Source organism: Cydia amplana, chromosome 25 (genome assembly GCF_948474715.1).
Source record: "Cydia amplana chromosome 25, ilCydAmpl1.1, whole genome shotgun sequence".
Lineage (NCBI taxonomy): Eukaryota > Metazoa > Arthropoda > Insecta > Lepidoptera > Tortricidae > Cydia > Cydia amplana.
Window position 1 is genome coordinate 4,909,119 of NC_086093.1, and position 23,823 is coordinate 4,932,941.

A 23,823-nucleotide genomic window follows, 5' to 3' on the forward strand; every position below is an offset into this window, starting at 1 on the left:
ATACATATTCAGATTATAATTCAGATTTCAATTCTTATTATTAGTAAACAATTTCGTACATTGGTGTATTCTAAAATGCACGTACTGGTTAAAATTTCTATAAATTATGCCGCATGTCATCATGACTATTTTTTATTGTTTTGACATGGTTTTGACTTTTGACATAGCAACACTGGTGCTCAAAAGTCAATCGAGGATGCAGCGATGGCAGGCGGTGGTATCAAATATTTGCTAAAAAATGATGGGTTCTATTAGAAAACTGTTATTTCGAGGTACTAAAAATCGCTTGCGAGCTGGTGTACAACTAGCAAAAGGTCGCAGTGCTCAAGTGACGAAGCCTAAACGCGTGCAAACAGTGGTCTCATGAAAGACAAAGTGGTGCCCAGAAAAACCACTAGAACTGCTGGATTACAAGCTCTACGCGGGATCAGACGACTAGGTAAAGTTATAAATGGTATAGTTGTCTTATTTTGAGCTTATTTATTCATATAAATCGCGGGAAAAGGCTGAAATTATGATTGTTTTGATCTGTATAACCACTCCTGATCAATAATTGTTTATTGATCAACACCTATTATTAGATGACCCTTATTGTTCACAGCCTAATAAATTTAATGCCCTTAAGGACAGCCAAATTATATTTAGCAGTTGAATTGTTGCTAAAGTTGGAAAAAGTTCTTTGCAGTCAAAACAAAGATAGAGATCTATCTATAATTTCACTATCAATCTGTATAAAATAAATAAAATGTAAAATTAAGGATCTATTTATCAGCTATTTGTTTTTTACTAACAATAAAAAAGGATTATATGTATTGAACATCAACTCACTGTTCACACTATATTGGGACATCCCGATAAATTTGGGGAACCTAGTCACCCTCTATACTAGGCTTAAAAATACAAATAACGGTTTATAATACTTAATACTTCTAAATCTGAAGTAACCACGACTTAGAGTAGAGGCCTTTGCCAAGCAGTGAAATATAGTCTTGCAACCCAAATTGATAATATGGCTGGCTAAACGAAATATAATAATAGAAAATGTATTCAGGTTACCTGTAACCTTTTCTTACTATGGCCAATTGTGGCATTAAGACTTAATAAATTTTTAACAACATTCTGATTTTAAACAGCACCATGTCAGGAACGGCTGGTTCAAGCAGCAGCGCAGCCCTGGGAGGGCTCGGGGGCTCCTTAGAAGACAAGGACTGCGAGCTATTATGTCCGGTCTGCTTTGAGCTCATTGATGAGGCATATGTGACGAGATGCGGTCACTCATTCTGCTACGCCTGTATTGCAAAGAGTGTTGAACAACATAGGTAAGTTTTTGTTTACAATTTTGTTTCTGCCCTCCGGCCGGAAAGCTTAGACTTTCGGCCTGCTGCGCTAAACGAGCATGCAGATTTCCTGCTCCGTCAAGCAGAAAAATAGTAGCAGTTGTATCGTTGTATGTAACTAGTACCTCTGGGTTGTAAATAAAGCCTCAGATTTTGACAATTGCAAGTGATCTGAGACATTTCTTAATGTTCGTGAAACGGAAAACGATAAACAAATTATCGGGCCCGACATCGCTTCCGATCGCAGGGCGTCCGTCAGGATGGATGGATGTAAAGCCTTTAAAAAAAGAAAGGGAAAGAAGTCTCTGTTTATACTTACTTGAATTTTTAGTCGCTATCACGAAAGTTTAATATCGAGGAAAGAAGTCTCCCTCAAATTATCTCGCTCGACATGTCTTTTGGGGGCGAGAACGCACTCATGTCTCAAGTTTGGCTTAAAGGATTCGCATCCAGGCCATAACTGTTAAAAAAAATGTCTCATACTCGTTTATAGCCGGTTTAGGCTCGCGGCTCGGCTCGCGGCGCGTCTCGTGGCTCGCCTCGAGCGCGTAAGCCCGTCGAGCTACTGATTACACTCTCGCCTCGTGGCTCGGCTTGTGGCTCGTCCCGTGGCTCGTAAGCTCGTCGAGCTAATATATTTTAAACACTAACAGCACGGCATAAGGTTTATAACCGAATGACAAGCCGAACGCGAGTGTGAACGCAAGCGCGCGTCCCGCGCAAGCCCCTTTGGCTCGTGCCCAAAAAACCGCTCCTCCACGCGAGCCAGGCGAGCGCGAGCCGAGCCGCGAGACGAGCCACGAGCCCAGCGCTTACACTCTCGTCTCGTGGCTCGGCTCGCGTGGAGGAGCGGTTTTTGGGTACGAGTCAAAGGGGTTTACACTCGCGTTCGGCTTATCATTCGGATACAAACCTTATACCGTGCCGTTAGTGTTTAAAGTGGATTAGCCGGACGAGCTTACGAGACAAGAGACGAGCCACGAGGCGACAGTGTAATCATTAGCTCGTCGTGCTTACGCACTCGAGGCGAGCACCGAGCCGCGAATGTAAGCGGCCATCAAGTGTTTCTTTTCGTTTCGAGTCGAACATTTCTGTCTATGTCCAGGAAGTCGAGTTATACGTAAGCGCTGGCAACAGTATTGTTACCTTCCGGTAGTTCCCAGAACTGACAATTGAAAACAAAACAAAATTACAAAGTAAAGACAAGCTCAAATAAGGTCAAGACGTAGTGGATTGCTGACTTCAGGGGTATCAAATATCCTGCGAAGCTTCTACTCGCCATTTTAGTCCCACATTCAATATAGTGCTCTTTCTTGTAGTACTATTTAACATCTCGGAAAGAAAATAAGTACAATTAAAATGGATTCGTTCGAAAATTTGTTAAAAACACTTGAAGGCATTGAATTTGATAATTACCCTATGAATTGGAGGTTACGGCTCTGGGGGTTTTGTTTTAGGCATACAAGAGAACAATTTGAGGCAATGGCAAAAAAACACGCTGCAAGTACCGAGGACGAACCTATAACTGTCTTCCAAAATATGAAACTGTTTGAAAAGTGCCACCTGGAAGAAGATTTGACCTTTTTCATCCACGTGTTCTTTAAATACGGTAACGTATGCAGGGCAATGAGAGGAGCCGGAGAGACTGCGTCGGCTGTCATTAAACAGAAATGCGAGTTTTATAAAATTAAACTCGAAACATCACCAGGGCCTAAGCTGACTTATGAACTTACCCTGTCTCGAGTGGTACGGGCTTTTCCAGTGCATGCTGCTACTGTGATCTTGAAGGAAAATATCCAAGGAATTTTGGCATATTCCTCATTCTTCAAACAGGAACTGCCGTTGATAATGCAACACCAAATCTTCTCCGGCTTGATTCCGTCTACAGAAACAAAAGCTGAAATAGAACGCATCAGAAACATTCTGGAGCCAATTGCAAACATTTTAAACATGGAAATACACGTAAATCTTTCAGAATCTGAAAAGAAGAGAGAATTGATGAACAAAACAGTTAGTGAGGTGCTTTTATCTTCGAGGGGACATGTTTTTAGAGCGATTGAGAGCAGAGTGGATGAGGATGATGTGAAGTTAGATATGCTGACTAAAGCGGGGATCCTCGAGGTACAAGATGGTGAGTTCAAAATCACGGCCACAACTGCTGGACTTGTGAACAAGTATAAAGATATAAACTCTGTCTTCTCTTTGAAATATTCAGTAGCAGTAGCAAAACCACTGTTATCTTTAGGAGAAGTTTAAGAGCATAAGATGTGTTAAAAGAAGATGTTTAAGTATATAAGATGTGTTTTTTTAGAATATATTTCAGTGTATGTGTTTGTGTTTTTCAACTATTCAATAGCAGCAAAATCAAACTTATCTTAGTAGCAAAATCAAACTAACTATGTCTGCCGTTACCACAAATGTCTCTGGAGTTATCAAAAAATCACATTTACAATTGAATATTTGTTAAATTTCAGGTTTCATATCGCAAATCACTTGTTTTAATTTTTAATATAAAATGATATAAATAATTATGTTTAACCGCTCATGCTAATATTGATTACTCCATCAAGCGAAATATTCCAAATTTTAAAAGTGGTTCTGAAAGTGGAATCTTGAGCATTGTAAGAGTTACACTTTGCCACTAAGTGAAACACAAAAAAAAAATCACCACACCAACGCGAGAAAAACATAATCTGTAAAACATCAAACAAAATTAAACCAAATTAAATTAGTAATTAAATAGTAACCAATTAAGTTATTAAATATTTATCATTCAAAATCATATTTTAAAAGTAAATCCTACCAACCAACATTAGGAAACAACTCAAACTTTGGTTGTAATTACTTTGCGACTCTTGTGGATAAAATGCAACTTTCTCATCACTTTGTGAACGATCAAGAGAGCTTTTACGAGCTGGTGTCGTGTAAAAAAAATTGATTACCTTATCATCTCTCTAGAATACTTTAAAGCTTTTGGTTTTAAATAAATAGAGGTGTCTAATCGTATCTATGTAGTACGTAGGTTCACATTGTATCCTTAATATGTAAGTACTTGTTTGTTTTACATTTTATAGCCATTATAATTTTGTTTATTAATAAAGAATTGTGTAATGATGTTTGTTTTTATTTGATAAGTCTTTTTTTCTTACTTTTAATCTTTATCAATGATCTTCCTAAAAATCTTTCTCTTCTTCCTCGCGTTATCCCGGCATTTTTGCCACGGCTCATGGGAGCCTGGGGTCCGCTTGACAACTAATCCCATGATTTGACGTAGGCACTAGTTTTTACGAAAGCGACTGCCATCTGACCTTCCAACCCAGAGGGGAAACTAGGCCTTATTGGGATTAGTCCGGTTTCTTCACGATGTTTTCCTTCACCGAAAAGCAACTGGTAAATATCAAATGATATTTCGTACATAAGTTCCGAAAAACTCATTGGTACGAGCCGGGGTTTGAACCCGCGACCTCCGGATTGAAAGTCGCACGCTCTTACCGCTAGGCCACCAGCGCTTCCAATGATCTTCCTAAAAATACAAAGTCTAAAACCATACTTTTTGCGGTTGATACTTAGAACCATCATAGTCAGGAGACAAAACCACCTTACATACGAGTCAGATATCAATGATGCATTGACAGACATACATAATTGGATACCTACTTGATAATAATCTACTTAACAATCTGAGTAAAACACAGTACATATATGCAATTTAATTCTTCTAGAACGACGCCTTGATAAGTTCCTCATATTGCATCATAGATATTTTGCTAAGACTGGAATTTTTGTATAGTCAACAAAACTTACATATTTGCGATTTTTTTATTATAAAAATGGTATTAGAATTCTTGTTTTTTAATGTAAATATTAAAATAAAAATGTCGGAATCTAGCAAGTTTTGTCGTGGATAGATGACTCTTAATAACACCTGTTCCTTGTAGTTAAGATAGTTAGGTACTAGTTAAGACTATCGATTATTGCGATGCAATATTTTCAAGTTTTTTAGTTATGTTTTAGTTAAGTACCTAGTTTTTTAGACCGGATTCCTGGCTGAATTAATTTTGGTTTGATATGATTTCATATAAATATATTAAGAAACTTTGCTTAAAATATCCACACCCACACACACTTCCCATAATTTGTCATTACAAAATCTGTGCAGAGTTAGCTAATTTTCGTAATGAGTACCATACATTTTCTGGGTAACTTTGTTTACGAACACTGTTCATAAACAAAATTGTTTATAGATGCTGATAATCTGAACATCGAATCGAATGTTCGCAGAATTTAAAGCCGGGTCCTGACGGGTGTAACGTAAGCGTAAGAATACGCGTAATGGTGTAATACAGCGTCAACGTGTGGACGGCATTGCGAGCGCCTTTGTGTTCGCGCTAAATACCTACAGCCGATGGATCGGGTACGAGCGTTATATGTAATATCTCGTAGTGCTATCCACACGGAGAATTCCTGTTACATTACACAATACACTTGTCTGGACTCAGCTTAAGCAGATTCGGCGAATTGTTCAACGAACGCCAGTAGCGGGAACACAAAGGAGCTTGCAATGTCGTCCACACGTTGGCGTTGAACACGTAATCTTACGTTACACCCGTCTAGACCCGACTTAATATATACGCGACGACTAGTCGAATACTTTCTTCTTTTAAAGTATAGTCAGTAATAAATGTTTTTAAAAAGGAAATGTTTGTCAAAAACTTATTATATTCAGACGGTGTCCAAAATGCGGCGCAGCAGTCGCCAGCCGCGACCACATGTTCCCAAACTTCATGCTCAACGAGCTGGTCGCGCGGCGGAGGCTACGCGCCACTCGGCCTCCCTCGCAGGCCTCCGAGGGGGGCGATGCGGCGAGGCTACGGGCGTTACTAGCGGCAGAGAGCGCGAGGCTGGCTATGCCTGACGTAGAGCTTATGTTAGAGGTGAGTCCGTCTCTATAGGTCTCGACGTGAGGCTCCCGGCGCAACTGTAACCAAAATTTATGCTCAACGAGCTGGTTGCGCGGCAGAGGCTGCGCGGTGCTCGGCCTCCCTCGCAGGGAGCTTATATTAGAGGTATTATGAAGACAATCTAGGGTTATTAGTTATTACTCAAATGTCAGTTCCTAATGGTTAGATATGCTAACAATGATGCTTTTGCTATAATGTTAAATTAAAGATAACGATAAAAGATTTTTATACGTGACGATCACAAAACATCTACGGACGTGTACAGACAATAACAACAGCAAGAAAAGAAGAACTCAATAAGTGTGCATCACGAAATTCCTCTTTGTGGTATGGCATGTATTGTTTGTTTACATTCTTTTAAGGTCCTAATGGAAAGGTAAGTGGTTAAGTCTGACTGTATTTTAACTTGTCCAGGTGCTAACGCGGCGGAAGCGTCTGCTTGAAGCCGAGTCAGCGGCCGCGCACCACCGTCTCCTGTACGAGTTCCTGGCCCAGCTGCACCGGCATCGCCAGCAGCAGCTCCAGCAGCTCGCTCGTGAAGCGGCCCTTGTTCAAGCCGACATGGAGCACGTGGCCGACACGCTGCGGGTGAGTGCAGTGGCCAGTACTCCACCGTCTCCTGTACGAGTTCCTGGCCCAGCTGCACCGGCATCGCCAGCAGCAGCTCCAGCAGCTCGCTCGTGAAGCGGCCCTTGTTCAAGCCGACATGGAGCACGTGGCCGACACGCTGCGGGTGAGTGCAGTGCACCGTCTCCTGTACGAGTTCCTGGCCCAGCTGCAAATGTTTGCCAATCCCAATATGATGATGGTGTTAATGGATGTGATGTTCACAGGAGTTGAAGGCGGGCGCGGCGGGGCTGGCCTCATTCCCTTCGGAAGACGGAGAGTCCGGACCAGCGTCAGATGCTGTTAAAGCTCTGAGAAAGGTGAGCTATTCTATTGTTTTCTATGTCATGAGTGACACAATCCATACTTAATGTAAGGCCTGAGTGGACGCTCGAGTTGGGCGTGCAGCGGGGCGGGGCGTGCGGCGTGCATGTTAAACAAATGCAAGCGTATAGGAGCGGCCTTAGTGCACGCTGCTCACATCACGCGTGAGCCCACAGCCACACTGCACGCCCCGCCGAACGCTCCGCTTTGAGCGTCCACTCAGGCCTTACCCTTAGAATAGAATAGTTTTTTATTTGTATACACACAGACAATAGACATACATAGAAATAACATAGTGACAAATAAAGTGTCACGAAATGGCCCCATCTCAGCATGTTGCTGGCGACTTCCAGCGCTGATCTGACTTCCATACTAATATTATAAATGCGAAAGTGTGTCTGTCTGTTACCTTTTCACGCTTATACCGCTGAACCGATTTGGAAAAAATTAGGTATGGAGATAGTTTTGGTCCCGAGAAAGGATATAGGGTAGTTTTTATCAATCATCATCATTAATCATTCCACGCAGACGAAGTCGCGGGCAGAAGCTAGTATAATAATAAATCCTGAATTTAGGAAGTAGTACCTATGTTAATTATTTTGTGCCCTACTCTGGTCCTGTAAAGAGGTTTGACAAAAAAAGGAAGATTCGTGAATGGGGGCAGCGCACAGTCTGCTATTAAGGGGTCTTTTGCCCAACAGTGGGCGTCTTTCGTCAGATTAGATGGACTTTAGGCAGCTTCTCGCCAATCGTCGCTGATCGGCCAATCGGAAATACGTATACTTTAGCCATCAAACCAACAGGGAACACGAAAAATCGTAATTTTAACCGTTAAATGTATGATTTTTTGTATAATTTCCTAATAAATTGAAATAGATGGGTAATGTTGTATGGATTGTGGGAAAAATAAAGAAAAAAAATCATAGTAATTAAAAAATAATTGCATATTGTGCCGTGGGCCATCAAAATATACGATGTAGATCTACATCATAATGCATTTAAGGGTTAAATCTCCAATAGGTAAAGTTATGTCCAATATTCTTTGACTTGATCGAGTGAAGACTTTAAAAGAACATAATACTTAATCATTATCATGTCTTTTTAGGAACTAACGGAGCTGGCTGGTTCCGTCTCCGACAGCGCGGCGGCGCCACCGTCGCCGGACGACGAGGAGGGCTTCGCTGGCGCCGCGGGCGAGAACCCGCTACACAACAGGTAAGTATCTATAGCACAGAATAAGTAAAGTATCATCATACAGAACGGCCACGCACCGCCCCGCCCCGACTCGCATTACCTCGCCCCGCGACATGAATCTGGCGGACTTCTGGCGTACTCTCAGTACAGCGACTTACCCATACGGGTGTCATTCTGAATCCCTAACAACGTTTGTCCTAAAGTCACTTGCCCTAACTGGTTTGTCCTAATGGGCACATGCCCTAACGATCAATTCTCATAACGATTATTTTCCATAATGTAAGGTTCTGAAAAATGGTTAGGTTTTAGAACTTGCTGCCACAAGGGTTAGGTTAGGGTTAAAACCCTCGCAAAAAAGAAAATATGCTTAATAACATTAGGATAAGAAACCAAAATTAGGGTTTTTAGTGTTAGGACAACTGATCATTATGACAAACAGTATTAGGAAATGCAAAGATAGGAGAAAAGACTTTAGGGATTCAGATATAGATCCTACCCACACATACACAATGACGCGTGTACAGTACAGACCAGGGCTCAGAACCGGTTTTTTTGTAAAACCCAAAATAGCCGAATATTTTTAATTATTTTATGCTTTTTTCCGTAGGACTGAATCATGTATTTGGGTAATAACTTCGTATTATTAGATTGTCCCAATAAAAATGAAATAATAAACCAAAGAACGAAAAAGAACGTAATAATACAGGTATTTTTTGTATGAAGAAAAAACCGGTTCCGAGCCTTGGTACAGACGTGCCGCGCACACATATAAACGCAAATGATTTTTGATGTATGGCGTGTCCGCCCTGTGTCTATAGCTGGTCAAGCAGATCTTGTCAGTAGAAAAAGGCGCGAAATTAAAATTTTCCATGGGACTATATCCCTTTGCGCTTACATTTTTCAAATTTGCCGCCTTTTTCTACTATACTATACTATATATACAGTGCAAGTTGCACCATCCACGCGTGAATTTGAAGCCAGGCGACGCACAGAACTCTACACTAAGTGTAAGGCCTGAGTGGACGCTCGAGTTGGGCGTGCAGCAGCGCGGCGGGGCGTGCGGTGTGCATGTCAAACAAATGCAAGCGTATAGGAGCGGCCTTAGTGCACGCTGCTCACATCACGCGTGAGCCCACAGCCACGCTGCACGCCCCGCCGAACGCTCCGCTTCGGGTGTGCACTCAGGCCTTACACTAAGCGTGACGAGCTAAAGGCCAGACCACCTGTGGCCATCACATATAATTACGTCGGAGGGGTGCTGACCTGCAGCGAGTGTGGCCGCACATTTGCTGCAAAGATTGGCTACGTCAGTCACCTGAGAGCGCACCAGCGACACTCAACAGTAGAAAGCAGTCTTTCGTTAGAGCTATCGTACCGATCTTCCGATCGTTCGTCGTTTCTTACTCGACGCTGAATTTTCCAATCTTTTATTTAAACTAACCAATCGCTACTGACCCCAGTTCTCTATTCTAGCACGTTCAACAGATGGCGCCGCCTGGTGGCACACTTCGAGGACTTCGTGCAGTGCTACTTCGCGCACCGGGCGGACGAGCTGTACTTCCCCGCGCCCGCGGGCACGCCCGCCCCGCTCGTCACGTCCGCGCCGTCCGTCACCACCGTGGCCTCGGTCACTACCGTGGCTGGGCACGATGACCAGGTCCCGGACAACGATCCTACCAGTAAGGACACTACTTGCTACTTCCTCGCACCCGCTAGCACGCTCGTGACGTCGGCGCCGTCCGTCACCACCGTGGCCTCGGTCACTACCGTGGCGGGGCACGATGACCAGGTCCCGGACAACGATCCTACCAGTAAGGACACTACTTGCTACTTCCCCGCCCCCGCTAGCACGTTCGTGACGTCCGCGCCGTCCGTCACCACCGTGGCCTCGGTCACTACCGTGGCGGGGCACTATGACCAGGTCCCGAACAACGATCCTACCAGTAAGGACGCTACTTGCTACTTCCTCGCACCCGCTAGCACGCTCGTGACGTCGGCGCCGTCCGTCACCACCGTGGCCTCGGTCACTACCGTGGCGGGGCACGATGACCAGGTCCCGGACAACGATCCTACCAGTAAGGACACTACTTGCTACTTCCCCGCCCCCGCTAGCACGTTCGTGACGTCCACGCCGTCCGTCACCACCGTGGCCTCGGTCACTACTGTGGCGGGGCACTATGACCAGGTCCCGAACAACGATCCTACCAGTAAGGACGCTACTTGCTACTTCCTCGCCCCCGCTAGCACGTTCGTGACGTGCGCGCCGTCCGTCACCACCGTGGCCTCGGTCACTACCGTGGCGGGGCACTATGACCAGGTCCCGGACAACGATCCTACCAGTAAGGACGCTACTTGCTACTTCCTCGCACCCGCTAGCACGTTCGTGACTTCCGAACCGTCCGTCACCACCGTGGCCTCGGTCACTACAATGCCTGGGCACGATGATCGGGTCCCGGACAACGATCCTACCAGTAAGGACGCTACTTGCTACTTCCTCGCACCCGCTAGCACACTCGTCACGTTCGCGCCGTAGGTCACCACCGTGGCCTCGGTCGCTACCGTGGCGGGGCACGATGACCAGGTCCCGGACAACGATCCTACAAGTAAGCACACCCGCTTAAATTAACCTACGGAGCGGCAGCTGACGTCAACAATCGAAATTTTGTTTGAAGTAATAAATGGACGATCCCTTACTTGCTACACTACCTCTTAGGTACTTTTCAATTTTTACTTTTCCCAGCGAAATATTAATCAAATCTTTATTTTCAGCCACAATGAAGCCCTCCTTCGTGAATGGCGACCAACGGCTACCTGAAGGCTCCCCCACCGAGCCCCCCCGCGCGCCGCCCGCTCCCTCCCCCTCCGCCACCCTCAGCAAGGGGGAGGGCGGGGGGGGGGGCTTGGACGCCTTTAGGGAGGACCTCGTCGCCTTCACTAGATACAGGTTAGTGTAACTAATGTGACCAACGGCTACCTGAAGGCTCCCCCACCGAGCCCCCCCGCGCGCCGCCCGCTCCCTCCCCCCCCGCCACCCTCAGCAAGGGGCAGGGCGGGGGAGGGGGCTTGGACGCCTTTAGAGAGGACCTCGTCGCCTTCACTAGATATAGGTTAGTGTAACTAATGCGACCAACGGCTACCTGAAGGCTCCCCCACCGAGCCCCCCCGCGCGCCGCCCGCTCCCTCCCCCTCCGCCACCCTCAGCAAGGGGCAGGGCGGGGGAGGGGGCTTGGACGCCTTTAGAGAGGACCTCGTCGCCTTCACTAGATATAGGTTAGTGTAACTAATGCGACCAACGGCTACCTGAAGGCTCCCCCACCGAGCCCCCCCGCGCGCCGCCCGCTCCCTCCCCCTCCGCCACCCTCAGCAAGGGGCAGGGCGGGGGAGGGGGCTTGGACGCCTTTAGAGAGGACCTCGTCGCCTTCACTAGATATAGGTTAGTGTATTTAAGGGGCTTCCTCACGCCAATGACCTTCGATCTGAGTCACTTCCCTTAGTTTTCTAATGTTTTTTGTACATTATTGTATTAACAGCAACGGCTTTAAGCAATACAGTATCCGATATTCACTTCAAAGTTCATAGTCTTCGAGATATTTGGCATCAGAGTAGAACAATATTAGGCCAAAAAACTGGTTTTCTGGCCGTAACTTTTTGTTAATTATTTTAAAATTAAAATCCTCGACACGTTTTTCGAGACGTCAAAGACGAACCCAAATATGTAGATTTCGTATATCTAAGATCCTTCACAGCAAACTAGATACGATAAAAGTGGTTTTTTAGACAATGTTTAAAAAAATCATAAAAAATAAGCATTCATTTCTTTAAAAATTCGGTCGACAAAAATGGAGATAAAAGATTGAAGAACTGATAGCCGTTTGTCTTATAATTCTATCTGTGGTGCAAAATTTTAGTTTCCTTTCTTGTAGTGACTGTTTGTTTACCTAAATAAATTAAAAAAATATATATTAGGAGATACGATTCAAAACTTGTCAAAAATCGATGAAAACCGCAGGTAGCCCCTTAATGCGACCAACGACTGCCTGAAGGATCTCCCATCGATGGAACACAAAATTTATTTATTATACTTATTTAAAATTTCGTTTTATTTTCAGGGCACTGAGGCCGTTAGCTACACTATCATATTCCAGCGATGCCATTAATTATTCCACCATCGTGTCTACTATAGGTTAGTACCATGACTATCCCTTTTAATGCTGAATTCAAATTTGTCTGTAGTATCGTAACGCCACCATTACTGTGTTCTGACTTCTGACGCGTCATATATTTGTCTCATTTGAAAACACTACTGAGTCCGCAAGCAGATTGTTCTACAGATTGAATGAATGAATGAATGAATGATAATTTATTCGAAACACACATACACAACAACACTAAAATAGATTGCACTTCGGGGAGTGTGCTCAAGAGCTACACGAGCTTATTCCACCGTCCCCATTCTACCATCGGACTTTTAGACGCACGGCCGGTTTCCATCCTTACTTGGTAGATATTCCACGAATCTGCACGAAGCGCTTTGCTTCCTCTTTCCTTATGCGCACTGCCAAGGAATGTAATTCCTTGCCGGCGTCTATATATCCGAGCACATATAACCCGGCAACCTTCAAATCAAGGGTGAACAGGCACTTTCTGGGCAGGCTCGCTCCATCGTAGGCCACGTCTTCGCCTCGGCCAGTCTGTGGCCATGAGTAAGCCCATTTTTAATAATAATAAAAAAGCCTATAGTTGGTCAAACCAAATGTCAGTAAATGAGAACAAAAAAAAACTATACTCATGCTTTTCTTTTGGGTGCTAGTACTAGTGTAAGACAAAGATAGTATGATTCTCTCTGTCTATGTTTGAAATGAGACAGTCCTTTGACAAACTATAAGTGATATCGTAGGACTAAGGTAGAAAGTCATTAGACGCAATCAACAGATAGATGAGAACACTAGTAAAACTATTAGAGTCGGGTTTTTTATGCAATAAACTTGCCAATTTAGATTGCAAATTTTGATTGGTCAAAGTTAAAATTCAATATCATATGGAACGGGCAACCTTCCCTTCCTACAGATCTCTAGGCGGCTTGAGGATATCGCAGCAATAACTACATATTATATAAAACAAAGTCGCTTCCCGCTGTCTGTCCCTATGTATGCTTAGATCTTTAAAACTACGCAACGGATTTTGATGCGGTTTTTTTTAAATGGAGTGATTCAAGAGAAAGGGCTCATTTAGACGGCGCGCGAACTCGTATACGATTTTAGATACATTGCGCACCATTGAGGTTACATCAATTCAGCCAGATCAAACAAATGACGCAATGTAATCAAACTCGCATGCGAGTTCTTGTCCCGTCTAAGGGCTCAATTAGACGGTGCGAGAACTCGCATGCGAGTTTTACTGCATTGCGTCATTTGATCGGTCGGCTGAATTGATGTAACCTCAATGGTGCGCAATGTAACTAAAATCGTATACGAGTTCGCGCGCCGTCTAATTCAGCCCTAAATGAGCCCGAAGGTTTATGTATAATTTGTTAACCCGTGCGAAGCCGGGGCGGGTCGCTAGTAGTCTATAACTTCCACGTTTCCAGAGTTCGACAAAGACGAAGAGTTCTTCGCCATCGCCGGCGTGACGAAGCGGATCAAGGTGTTTGAATACGAGGCCGTGGTTCGCGATGCCGTGGACGTGCACTACCCCTGCGCTGAGATGCAGTGCGCTCATAAAATTAGCTGCGTGTCATGGAACGCGTATCATAAGGTAGTGTATATAGCATCAAAGTAATACGAGGCCGTGGGTCGTGACGCCGTGGAAATGCACTACCCCTGCGCTGAGATGCAGTGCGCTCATAAAATTAGCTGCGTGTCGTGGAACGCGTATCATAAGGTACCTTGTTTATCTTTCAACTTATCGACAATATCGACATTCCTTTATGTGGGTTTACTACCTGCACTAATGGTCTCCGCTCGCTCCGTGCAATACAATGGGAAACTGATAACGCGAGCTCAAGGGTTTTATTGCCCTAGTCGTCTTTTGGGTTGAGGGCGAGTATAGGATGTTAGCTGACTGTGACTAGGCACTCTTGACAGTGATAATGGTAGGCCGCGCCATACTTTACGTAAAACTTAGTTGCGTAGTCGCCCAGCCGAAATTAGGTCTAACTTGGTTGGTTAAAGTGGCCGAAAATTAGAAAATTTAAACTTTTTATTTGGAACGAAAACGAATTATTCTGAGCTGCTATCAAGTAGTCGGTGTAGATGTACGAGTATTGTCCATCTTTTGTGAAAATAGGTTTAATTTCACAAAATGAGTGTCTAAACAAAGGTACAATTGACGATGAATTGTTTGTCGTACAGAATGTGCTGGCGTCAGCAGACTACGAAGGCACAGTAGCGGTGTGGGACGCGGGCACCGGGCAGCGCACGCGAGCGCTACTCGAGCACGACAAGCGCTGCTGGTCCGTGCACTTCAACCGTGCCGACGTGCGGCTGCTAGCTAGTGGTTCTGACGACGCGCGCGTCAAGCTGTGGGCGCTCAACGCCGAGAGGTAAGGTAGTATGGGACACACGAGCGCTACTCACTTGCGTTACTGGTCCGTGCATCAAATGTGCCGACGTGCGACTATTAGCTAGTAACTAACTAAGTAACAGTGTGACACACGAGCGCTAATAGAGCACGAGCGCTACTAGAGCACGAGCGCTGGTCTCCCGCGCTCTTTAATAGTGATAAAACTTGCATTGTGCCATCGCAACTTAATGTAGCTGTAGTGTGCGTGCTACACTCACCATTATGATCCTAGTTGTCCAAAAAAAAACATATGGTTGATATAGGTAAGCGTAGCCTCTACTATTTCTATTTCACTTATAAGTCAGAATAAAACTATACTCCATCGATACTAAGTTGTTCCCCTTTTACCAACATCACATAGCATAGTGTCTGCTTTACAGATCTTTAACACATTCAGTGCTAGCGCGAGTTACGCGCTACAAGCGTAGCCGATAACACGGGAAAAACCGTATGTAGCGAAAAGCGCCTACGAACAGTGAACTCGCCTAGCGAGTCGCTGGCACTGAATGTGTTAATGTTGGTTCGAAAATAAAACATAGCACTGCGAATACTGTTTGGCGGCTGACATCTGATTCAGAACTTGGAGCGATCATTAAAATATGGGAATATGAAAAATACTCAATACATTTTGCCCCCTAAAACCCGATTTCTGATATACAGATCACTAAATAAATGACAAATTTGAAAAGAAATCTAAAATTATACTGTTTTCTTCAGATCCGTGGCAACGCTAGAAGCGCGCTTCAACGTGTGCTGCGTGCGTTTCAACCCCCGTTCCTCCTGCCACCTGGCGTTCGGCTCCGCTGACCACTGCGTGCACTACTACGACCTTAGGGCCCCCAGGGCGCCACTAGCTGTCTTCAGGGACCACAGGTACCTTATGACCCACGACTCCTCGAGAACCACGGCAAGAATTGATGAGAGGGACGGAGATAGCACACATACCTTATAGTTACGATAGGTTGAAAGTGTGCTACGTGCGTTTCAACCCCCGTTCCTCCTGCCACCTGGCGTTCGGCTCCGCTGACCACTGCGTGCATTACTACGACCTCAGGGCCCCCAGGGCGCCACTGGCTGTCTTCAGGGACCACAGGTACCATATGACCCACGACTCCTCAAGAACCACGGCAAGAATTGATGAGAGGGACGGAGATAGCACACATACCTTATAGTTACGATAGGTTGAAAGTGTGCTACGTGCGTTTCAACCCCCGTTCCTCCTGCCACCTGGCGTTCGCCACACTGCGTGCATTACTACGACCTCAGGGCCCCCAGGGCGCCACTAGCTGTGTTCAGGGACCACAGGTACCATATGACCAACGACTCTTCAACGTGGCAAGAATAGAGAGGGACGGAGATAGCACTAGTGCATCGCGCGCTAGCGCATATTACACACATACCTTATAGTTACGATAGGTAAGTGTGCTACGTGCGATACAACCCCCTTTCCTCCTGCCACCTGGCGTTCGCCACACTGCGTGCATTACTACGACCTTAGGGCCCCCAGGGCGCCACTAGCTGTCTTCAGGGACCACAGGTACCTTATGACCCACGACTCCTCAAGAACCACGGCAAGAATTGATGAGAGGGACGGAGATAGCACACATACCTTATAGTTACGATAGGTTGAAAGTGTGCTACGTGCGTTTCAACCCCCGTTCCTCCTGCCACCTGGCGTTCGCCACACTGCGTGCATTACTACGACCTCAGGGCCCCCAGGGCGCCACTAGCTGTCTTCAGGGACCACAGGTACCTTGTGACCCACGACTCTTCGACGTGGCAAGAATAGAGAGGGACGGAGATAGCACTAGTGCATCGCGCGCTAGCGCATATTACACACATACCTTATAGTTACGATAGGTAAGTGTGCTACGTGCGTTTCAACCCCCGTTCCTCCTGCCACCTGGCGTTCGCCACACTGCGTGCATTACTACGACCTCAGGGCCCCCAGGGCGCCACTAGCTGTGTTCAGGGACCACAGGTACCATATGACCAACGACTCTTCAACGTGGCAAGAATAGAGAGGGACGGAGATAGCACTAGTGCATCGCGCGCTAGCGCATATTACACACATACCTTATAGTTACGATAGGTAAGTGTGCTACGTGCGATACAACCCCCTTTCCTCCTGCCACCTGGCGTTCGCCACACTGCGTGCATTACTACGACCTTAGGGCCCCCAGGGCGCCACTAGCTGTCTTCAGGGACCACAGGTACCTTATGACCCACGACTCCTCAAGAACCACGGCAAGAATTGATGAGAGGGACGGAGATAGCACACATACCTTATAGTTACGATAGGTTGAAAATGTGCTACGTGCGATACAACCCCCTTTCCTCCTGCCACCTGGCGTTCGCCACACTGCGTGCATTACTACGACCTTAGGGCCCCCAGGGCGCCACTAGCTGTCTTCAGGGACCACAGGTACCTTGTGACCCACGACTCTTCGACGTGGCAAGAATAGAGAGGGACGGAGATAGCACTAGTGCATCGCGCGCTAGCGCATATTACACATATACCTTATAGTTACGATAGGTTGAAAGTGTGCTACGTGCGATACAACCCCCTTTCCTCCTGCCACCTGGTTCGCCACACTGCGTGCATTACTACAACCTCTGGGCCCCCAGGGCGCCACTAGCTGTCTTCAGGGACCACAGGTACCTTATGACCCACGACTCTTCAACGTGGCAAGAATAAAGAGGGACGGAGATAGCACTAGTGCATCGCGCGCTAGCGCATATTACACACATAACTTATAGTTACGATAGGTTGAAAGTGTGCTACGTGCGTTTCAACCCCCTTTCCTCCTGTCACCTGGTTCACCACACTGCGTGCATTACTACGACCTTAGGGCCCCCAGGGCGCCACTAGCTGTCTTCAGGGACCACAGGTGAGGTGATGACTGACATGATGATGATAACAAGGAACAGTAAGGACCAGTTGCACCAAGCACAATAAGTGGACTGGTCACTCTGGCTGGAAATTAGGGTAAAATGCCATTTCTGACCGCAGCCGCACTACTGGTACTGAACGCGTCGCTGTTACTGTCAATTTCCATAGTAAAATGAACAGTAGTGCAGCTACGGTTGGAAATGGACTGTCACCTGACGATATGGTCCATATTTTCCTGTTTTTTTTGCCTTAAGTTCTTTTTTTTAATTATAAATGGGCTTACTCATGGCCACAGACTAGCCGAGGCGAAGACGTGGCCTACGATGGAGCGAGACTGCCCAGAAAGTGCCTGTTCACCCTTGATTTGAAGGTTGCCGGGTTATATGTGCTCGGATATATAGACGCCGGCAAGGAATTCCATACTAAACTAACACTTTTACTAACACTTTACTAATACTTATATTGTAAACAGGAAAGCGGTCTCATACGTGAAGTTCCTCGACGCGCGCACGCTGGTGTCCGCCTCAACAGACTCGCAACTAAAACTATGGAAGGTATGAAGATTTCCACTTTAATATCTCTTTGACAAATTTACTCATTTGTACTTTTACTGTACATTTGACTGTTAAGCCTTAACACAGGAAAAAAACCGGCCAAGTGCGAGTCGGACTCGCGCACGGAGGGTTCCGCACCATCAACAAAAAATAGAGCAAAACAAGCAAAAAAACGGTCACCCATCCAAGTACTGACCCCGCCCGACGTTGCTTAACTTCGGTCAAAAATCACGTTTGTTGTATGGGAGCCCCACTTAAATCTTTATTTTATTCTGTTTTTAGTATTTGTTGTTATAGCGGCAACAGAAATACATCATCTGTGAAAATTTCAACTGTCTAGCTATCACGGTTCGTGAGATACAGCCTGGTGACAGACGGACGGATGGACGGACAGCGGAGTCTTAGTAATAGGGTCCCATTTTTACCCTTTGGGTACGGAACCCTAAAAACGGGTTGCACTTAGGGAGTGCCGGCAGAAGTGAAAACTCAATCACTATTGCAAAATGTCTGCAGCACTATACATGTATAATTGAGGTTAACGCCATCGTTATTTCGTCGCATTACTTGACACCTCTAAGCACATCACTGTTAGTACTCGAGTTATATTAATACCAATTAGAGCGAAATTCGCTAGATGGCATTTAAATTAATAAAGAAAAACTCAATGACATTGAAGTAACAGTTTTTCGATCAGGTCACGTGTCCGTCTTACGGTCACGTGACACCTGTTCGAGTTTAACATTTTTTCCCCATCACAAAATGTGCACAGCGCCGCTAAAGAAGTTTTTTCACTTCAAAAGTTAAAATTAGGAATCTGATTTACTTGGTGGTCAAAGGGTTAAAATGTGTAATGTTTTTGTTTATCAGGTTGAATCCCCCCGCTGCGTCCGCTCGTTCACCGGGCACGCGAACGAGAAGAACTTCGTAGGCCTCGCGACGGAGGCCAGCGGGCGCTACGTGGCCTGCGGCTCCGAGAACAACGCGCTGTACGTGTACTACGCGGGCCTGTCCAAGCCCCTGCTCGCGCACCGCTTCGACGCCGTGCGGGGCTTCCTGGAGAGAGGTGGGTCCACACACTTGTAGGGCTCCCACCGAGGCCAGCGGGCGCTACGTGGCCTGCGGCTCCGAGAACAACGCGCTGTACGTGTACTACGCGGGCCTGTCCAAGCCCCTGCTCGCGCACCGCTTCGACGCCGTGCGGGGCTTCCTGGAGAGAGGTGGGTCCACACACTTGTAGGGCTCCCACCGAGGCCGACGTGCGCTACGAGGCCTGCGGCTCCGAGAACAACGCGCTGTACGTGTACTACGCGGGCCTGTCCAAGCCCCTGCTCGCGCACCGCTTCGACGCCGTGCGGGGCTTCCTGGAGAGAGGTGGGTCCACACACTTGTAGGGCTCCCACCGAGGCCGACGTGCGCTACGAGGCCTGCGGCTCCGAGAACAACGCGCTGTACGTGTACTACGCGGGCCTGTCCAAGCCCCTGCTCGCGCACCGCTTCGACGCCGTGCGGGGCTTCCTGGAGAGAGGTGGGTCCACACACTTGTAGGGCTCCCACCGAGGCCAGCGGGCGCTACGTGGCCTGCGGCTCCGAGAACAACGCGCTGTACGTGTACTACGCGGGCCTGTCCAAGCCCCTGCTCGCGCACCGCTTCGACGCCGTGCGGGGCTTCCTGGAGAGAGGTGGGTCCACACACTTGTAGGGCTCCCACCGAGGCCGACGTGCGCTACGAGGCCTGCGGCTCCGAGAACAACGCGCTGTACGTGTACTACGCGGGCCTGTCCAAGCCCCTGCTCGCGCACCGCTTCGACGCCGTGCGGGGCTTCCTGGAGAGAGGTGGGTCCACACACTTGTAGGGCTCCCACCGAGGCCGACGTGCGCTACGAGGCCTGTGGCTCCGAGAACAACGCGCTGTACGTGTACTACGCGGGCCTGTCCAAGCCCCTGCTCGCGCACCGCTTCGACGCCGTGCGGGGCTTCCTGGAGAGAGGTGGGTCCACACACTTGTAGGGCTCCCACCGAGGCCGACGTGCGCTACGAGGCCTGTGGCTCCGAGAACAACGCGCTGTACGTGTACTACGCGGGCCTGTCCAAGCCCCTGCTCGCGCACCGCTTCGACGCCGTGCGGGGCTTCCTGGAGAGAGGTGGGTCCACACACTTGTAGGGCTCCCACCGAGGCCGACGTGCGCTACGAGGCCTGCGGCTCCGAGAACAACGCGCTGTACGTGTACTACGCGGGCCTGTCCAAGCCCCTGCTCGCGCACCGCTTCGACGCCGTGCGGGGCTTCCTGGAGAGAGATGGGTCCACACACTTGTAGGGCTCCCACCGAGGCCGACGTGCGCTACGAGGCCTGTGGCTCCGAGAACAACGCGCTGTACGTGTACTACGCGGGCCTGTCCAAGCCCCTGCTCGCGCACCGCTTCGACGCCGTGCGGGGCTTCCTGGAGAGAGGTGGGTCCACACACTTGTAGGGCTCCCACCGAGGCCGACGTGCGCTACGAGGCCTGTGGCTCCGAGAACAACGCGCTGTACGTGTACTACGCGGGCCTGTCCAAGCCCCTGCTCGCGCACCGCTTCGACGCCGTGCGGGGCTTCCTGGAGAGAGGTGGGTCCACACACTTGTAGGGCTCCCACCGAGGCCGACGTGCGCTACGAGGCCTGTGGCTCCGAGAACAACGCGCTGTACGTGTACTACGCGGGCCTGTCCAAGCCCCTGCTCGCGCACCGCTTCGACGCCGTGCGGGGCTTCCTGGAGAGAGGTGGGTCCACACACTTGTAGGGCTCCCACCGAGGCCGACGTGCGCTACGAGGCCTGCGGCTCCGAGAACAACGCGCTGTACGTGTACTACGCGGGCCTGTCCAAGCCCCTGCTCGCGCACCGCTTCGACGCCGTGCGGGGCTTCCTGGAGAGAGGTGGGTCCACACACTTGTAGGGCTCCCACCGAGGCCGACGTGCGCTACGAGGCCTGTGGCTCCGAGAACAACGCGCTGTACGTGTACTACGCGGGCCTGTCCAAGCCCCTGCTCGCGCACCGCTTCGACGCCGTGCGGGGTTTCCTGGAGAGAGGTGGGTCCACACACTTGTAGGGCTCCCACCGAGGCCAGCGGGCGCTACGTGGCCTGCGGCTCCGAGAACAACGCGCTGTACGTGTACTACGCGGGCCTGTCCAAGCCCCTGCTCGCGCACCGCTTCGACGCCGTGCGGGGCTCCCTGGAGAGAGGTGGGTCCACACACTTGTAGGGCTCCCACCGAGGCCGACGTGCGCTACGAGGCCTGCGGCTCCGAGAACAACGCGCTGTACGTGTACTACGCGGGCCTGTCCAAGCCCCTGCTCGCGCACCGCTTCGACGCCGTGCGGGGCTTCCTGGAGAGAGGTGGGTCCACACACTTGTAGGGCTCCCACCGAGGCCAGCGGGCGCTACGTGGCCTGCGGCTCCGAGAACAACGCGCTGTACGTGTACTACGCGGGCCTGTCCAAGCCCCTGCTCGCGCACCGCTTCGACGCCGTGCGGGGCTTCCTGGAGAGAGGTGGGTCCACACACTTGTAGGGCTCCCACCGAGGCCGACGTGCGCTACGAGGCCTGCGGCTCCGAGAACAACGCGCTGTACGTGTACTACGCGGGCCTGTCCAAGCCCCTGCTCGCGCACCGCTTCGACGCCGCGCGGGGCTTCCTGGAGAGAGGTGGGTCCACACACTTGTAGGGCTCCCACCGAGGCCAGCGGGCGCTACGTGGCCTGCGGCTCCGAGAACAACGCGCTGTACGTGTACTACGCGGGCCTGTCCAAGCCCCTGCTCGCGCACCGCTTCGACGCCGTGCGGGGCTTCCTGGAGAGAGGTGGGTCCACACACTTGTAGGGCTCCCACCGAGGCCGACGTGCGCTACGAGGCCTGCGGCTCCGAGAACAACGCGCTGTACGTGTACTACGCGGGCCTGTCCAAGCCCCTGCTCGCGCACCGCTTCGACGCCGTGCGGGGCTTCCTGGAGAGAGGTGGGTCCACACACTTGTAGGGCTCCCACCGAGGCCGACGTGCGCTACGAGGCCTGCGGCTCCGAGAACAACGCGCTGTACGTGTACTACGCGGGCCTGTCCAAGCCCCTGCTCGCGCACCGCTTCGACGCCGTGCGGGGCTTCCTGGAGAGAGGTGGGTCCACACACTTGTAGGGCTCCCACCGAGGCCGACGTGCGCTACGAGGCCTGCGGCTCCGAGAACAACGCGCTGTACGTGTACTACGCGGGCCTGTCCAAGCCCCTGCTCGCGCACCGCTTCGACGCCGTGCGGGGCTTCCTGGAGAGAGGTGGGTCCACACACTTGTAGGGCTCCCACCGAGGCCAGCGGGCGCTACGTGGCCTGCGGCTCCGAGAACAACGCGCTGTACGTGTACTACGCGGGCCTGTCCAAGCCCCTGCTCGCGCACCGCTTCGACGCCGTGCGGGGCTTCCTGGAGAGAGGTGGGTCCACACACTTGTAGGGCTCCCACCGAGGCCAGCGGGCGCTACGTGGCCTGCGGCTCCGAGAACAACGCGCTGTACGTGTACTACGCGGGCCTGTCCAAGCCCCTGCTCGCGCACCGCTTCGACGCCGTGCGGGGCTTCCTGGAGAGAGGTGGGTCCACACACTTGTAGGGCTCCCACCGAGGCCGACGTGCGCTACGAGGCCTGCGGAACTTATATTTGCTCATATATACAGCGCTCCGACTCTCTTGTCACCCTACACTACACTCTACCGTACAGTCTTAATTTAATGTATGTACCATTTCGCATCCTGTCACAGTGACCATGACTTATAGAAGTAAGAAATGGCCCAGAAATCTAATTGAATGGCTGAATAATGACCATATAATTAGATTAGTGGCGGGTAAGCTTGTATAGTGGCTAAAATCTCACAATTTAAGTTGAGGCGAAAATTTAACGATGAATCAAAGGGAAAAATATGTTTCTAACAGCGACGGTGTCATGATATGACAGTAATTAGCAAATCACTATCTATGTATGTATGATGTATGTATAACACTGTAGAATAGACATAACAAAGTAAAAGATGTAAGTATATACACAGTCGCCATCAGATATATCGGAGCGACCGAGAGGTGTTCACACGCAATCTAACTCCTTGCCAATAGAGTGCGGGTTCCGATATTTGTGAGCACCTTGGCCGCTCCGATATATCTGATAGCCACAGTACAAAAGTATGTTTTCTTCTTGATAGTTAAATAATGTTTATTTTCAGGTACAGGAGGTGAAAGGCGGGAGGACGAGCCCTCAGAGTTTGTCTCGGCGGTGTGCTGGCGCCGCGCCCCGCCGTCAGAAAGACAAGTACTCCTTGCAGCTAACAGTCAGGGCACGATAAAAGTACTAGAACTTGTCTAGTCTGCCTAGGTTTCCTCTCGGAAC

At 49.0% G+C, this 23,823-nt stretch overlaps 1 protein-coding gene across 1 annotated transcript; it reads left to right on the forward strand.

The window, feature by feature from the left end:
* Nucleotides 1–164: 164 nt before the first annotated feature.
* On the forward strand, nucleotides 165–23,823 carry LOC134659902 (E3 ubiquitin-protein ligase COP1-like). The gene is given in 17 exon segments (XM_063515608.1): nucleotides 165–439; nucleotides 1,134–1,319; nucleotides 6,064–6,271; nucleotides 6,713–6,911; nucleotides 6,913–7,031; nucleotides 7,132–7,224; nucleotides 8,334–8,443; nucleotides 9,896–10,893; nucleotides 11,192–11,366; nucleotides 11,706–11,855; nucleotides 12,532–12,605; nucleotides 14,010–14,176; nucleotides 14,773–14,963; nucleotides 15,701–15,856; nucleotides 18,349–18,430; nucleotides 19,298–19,493; nucleotides 23,669–23,823. Coding segments are annotated over 16 exon segments (3,231 nt in total). The 5' UTR covers nucleotides 165–439; nucleotides 1,134–1,137; the 3' UTR covers nucleotides 23,800–23,823.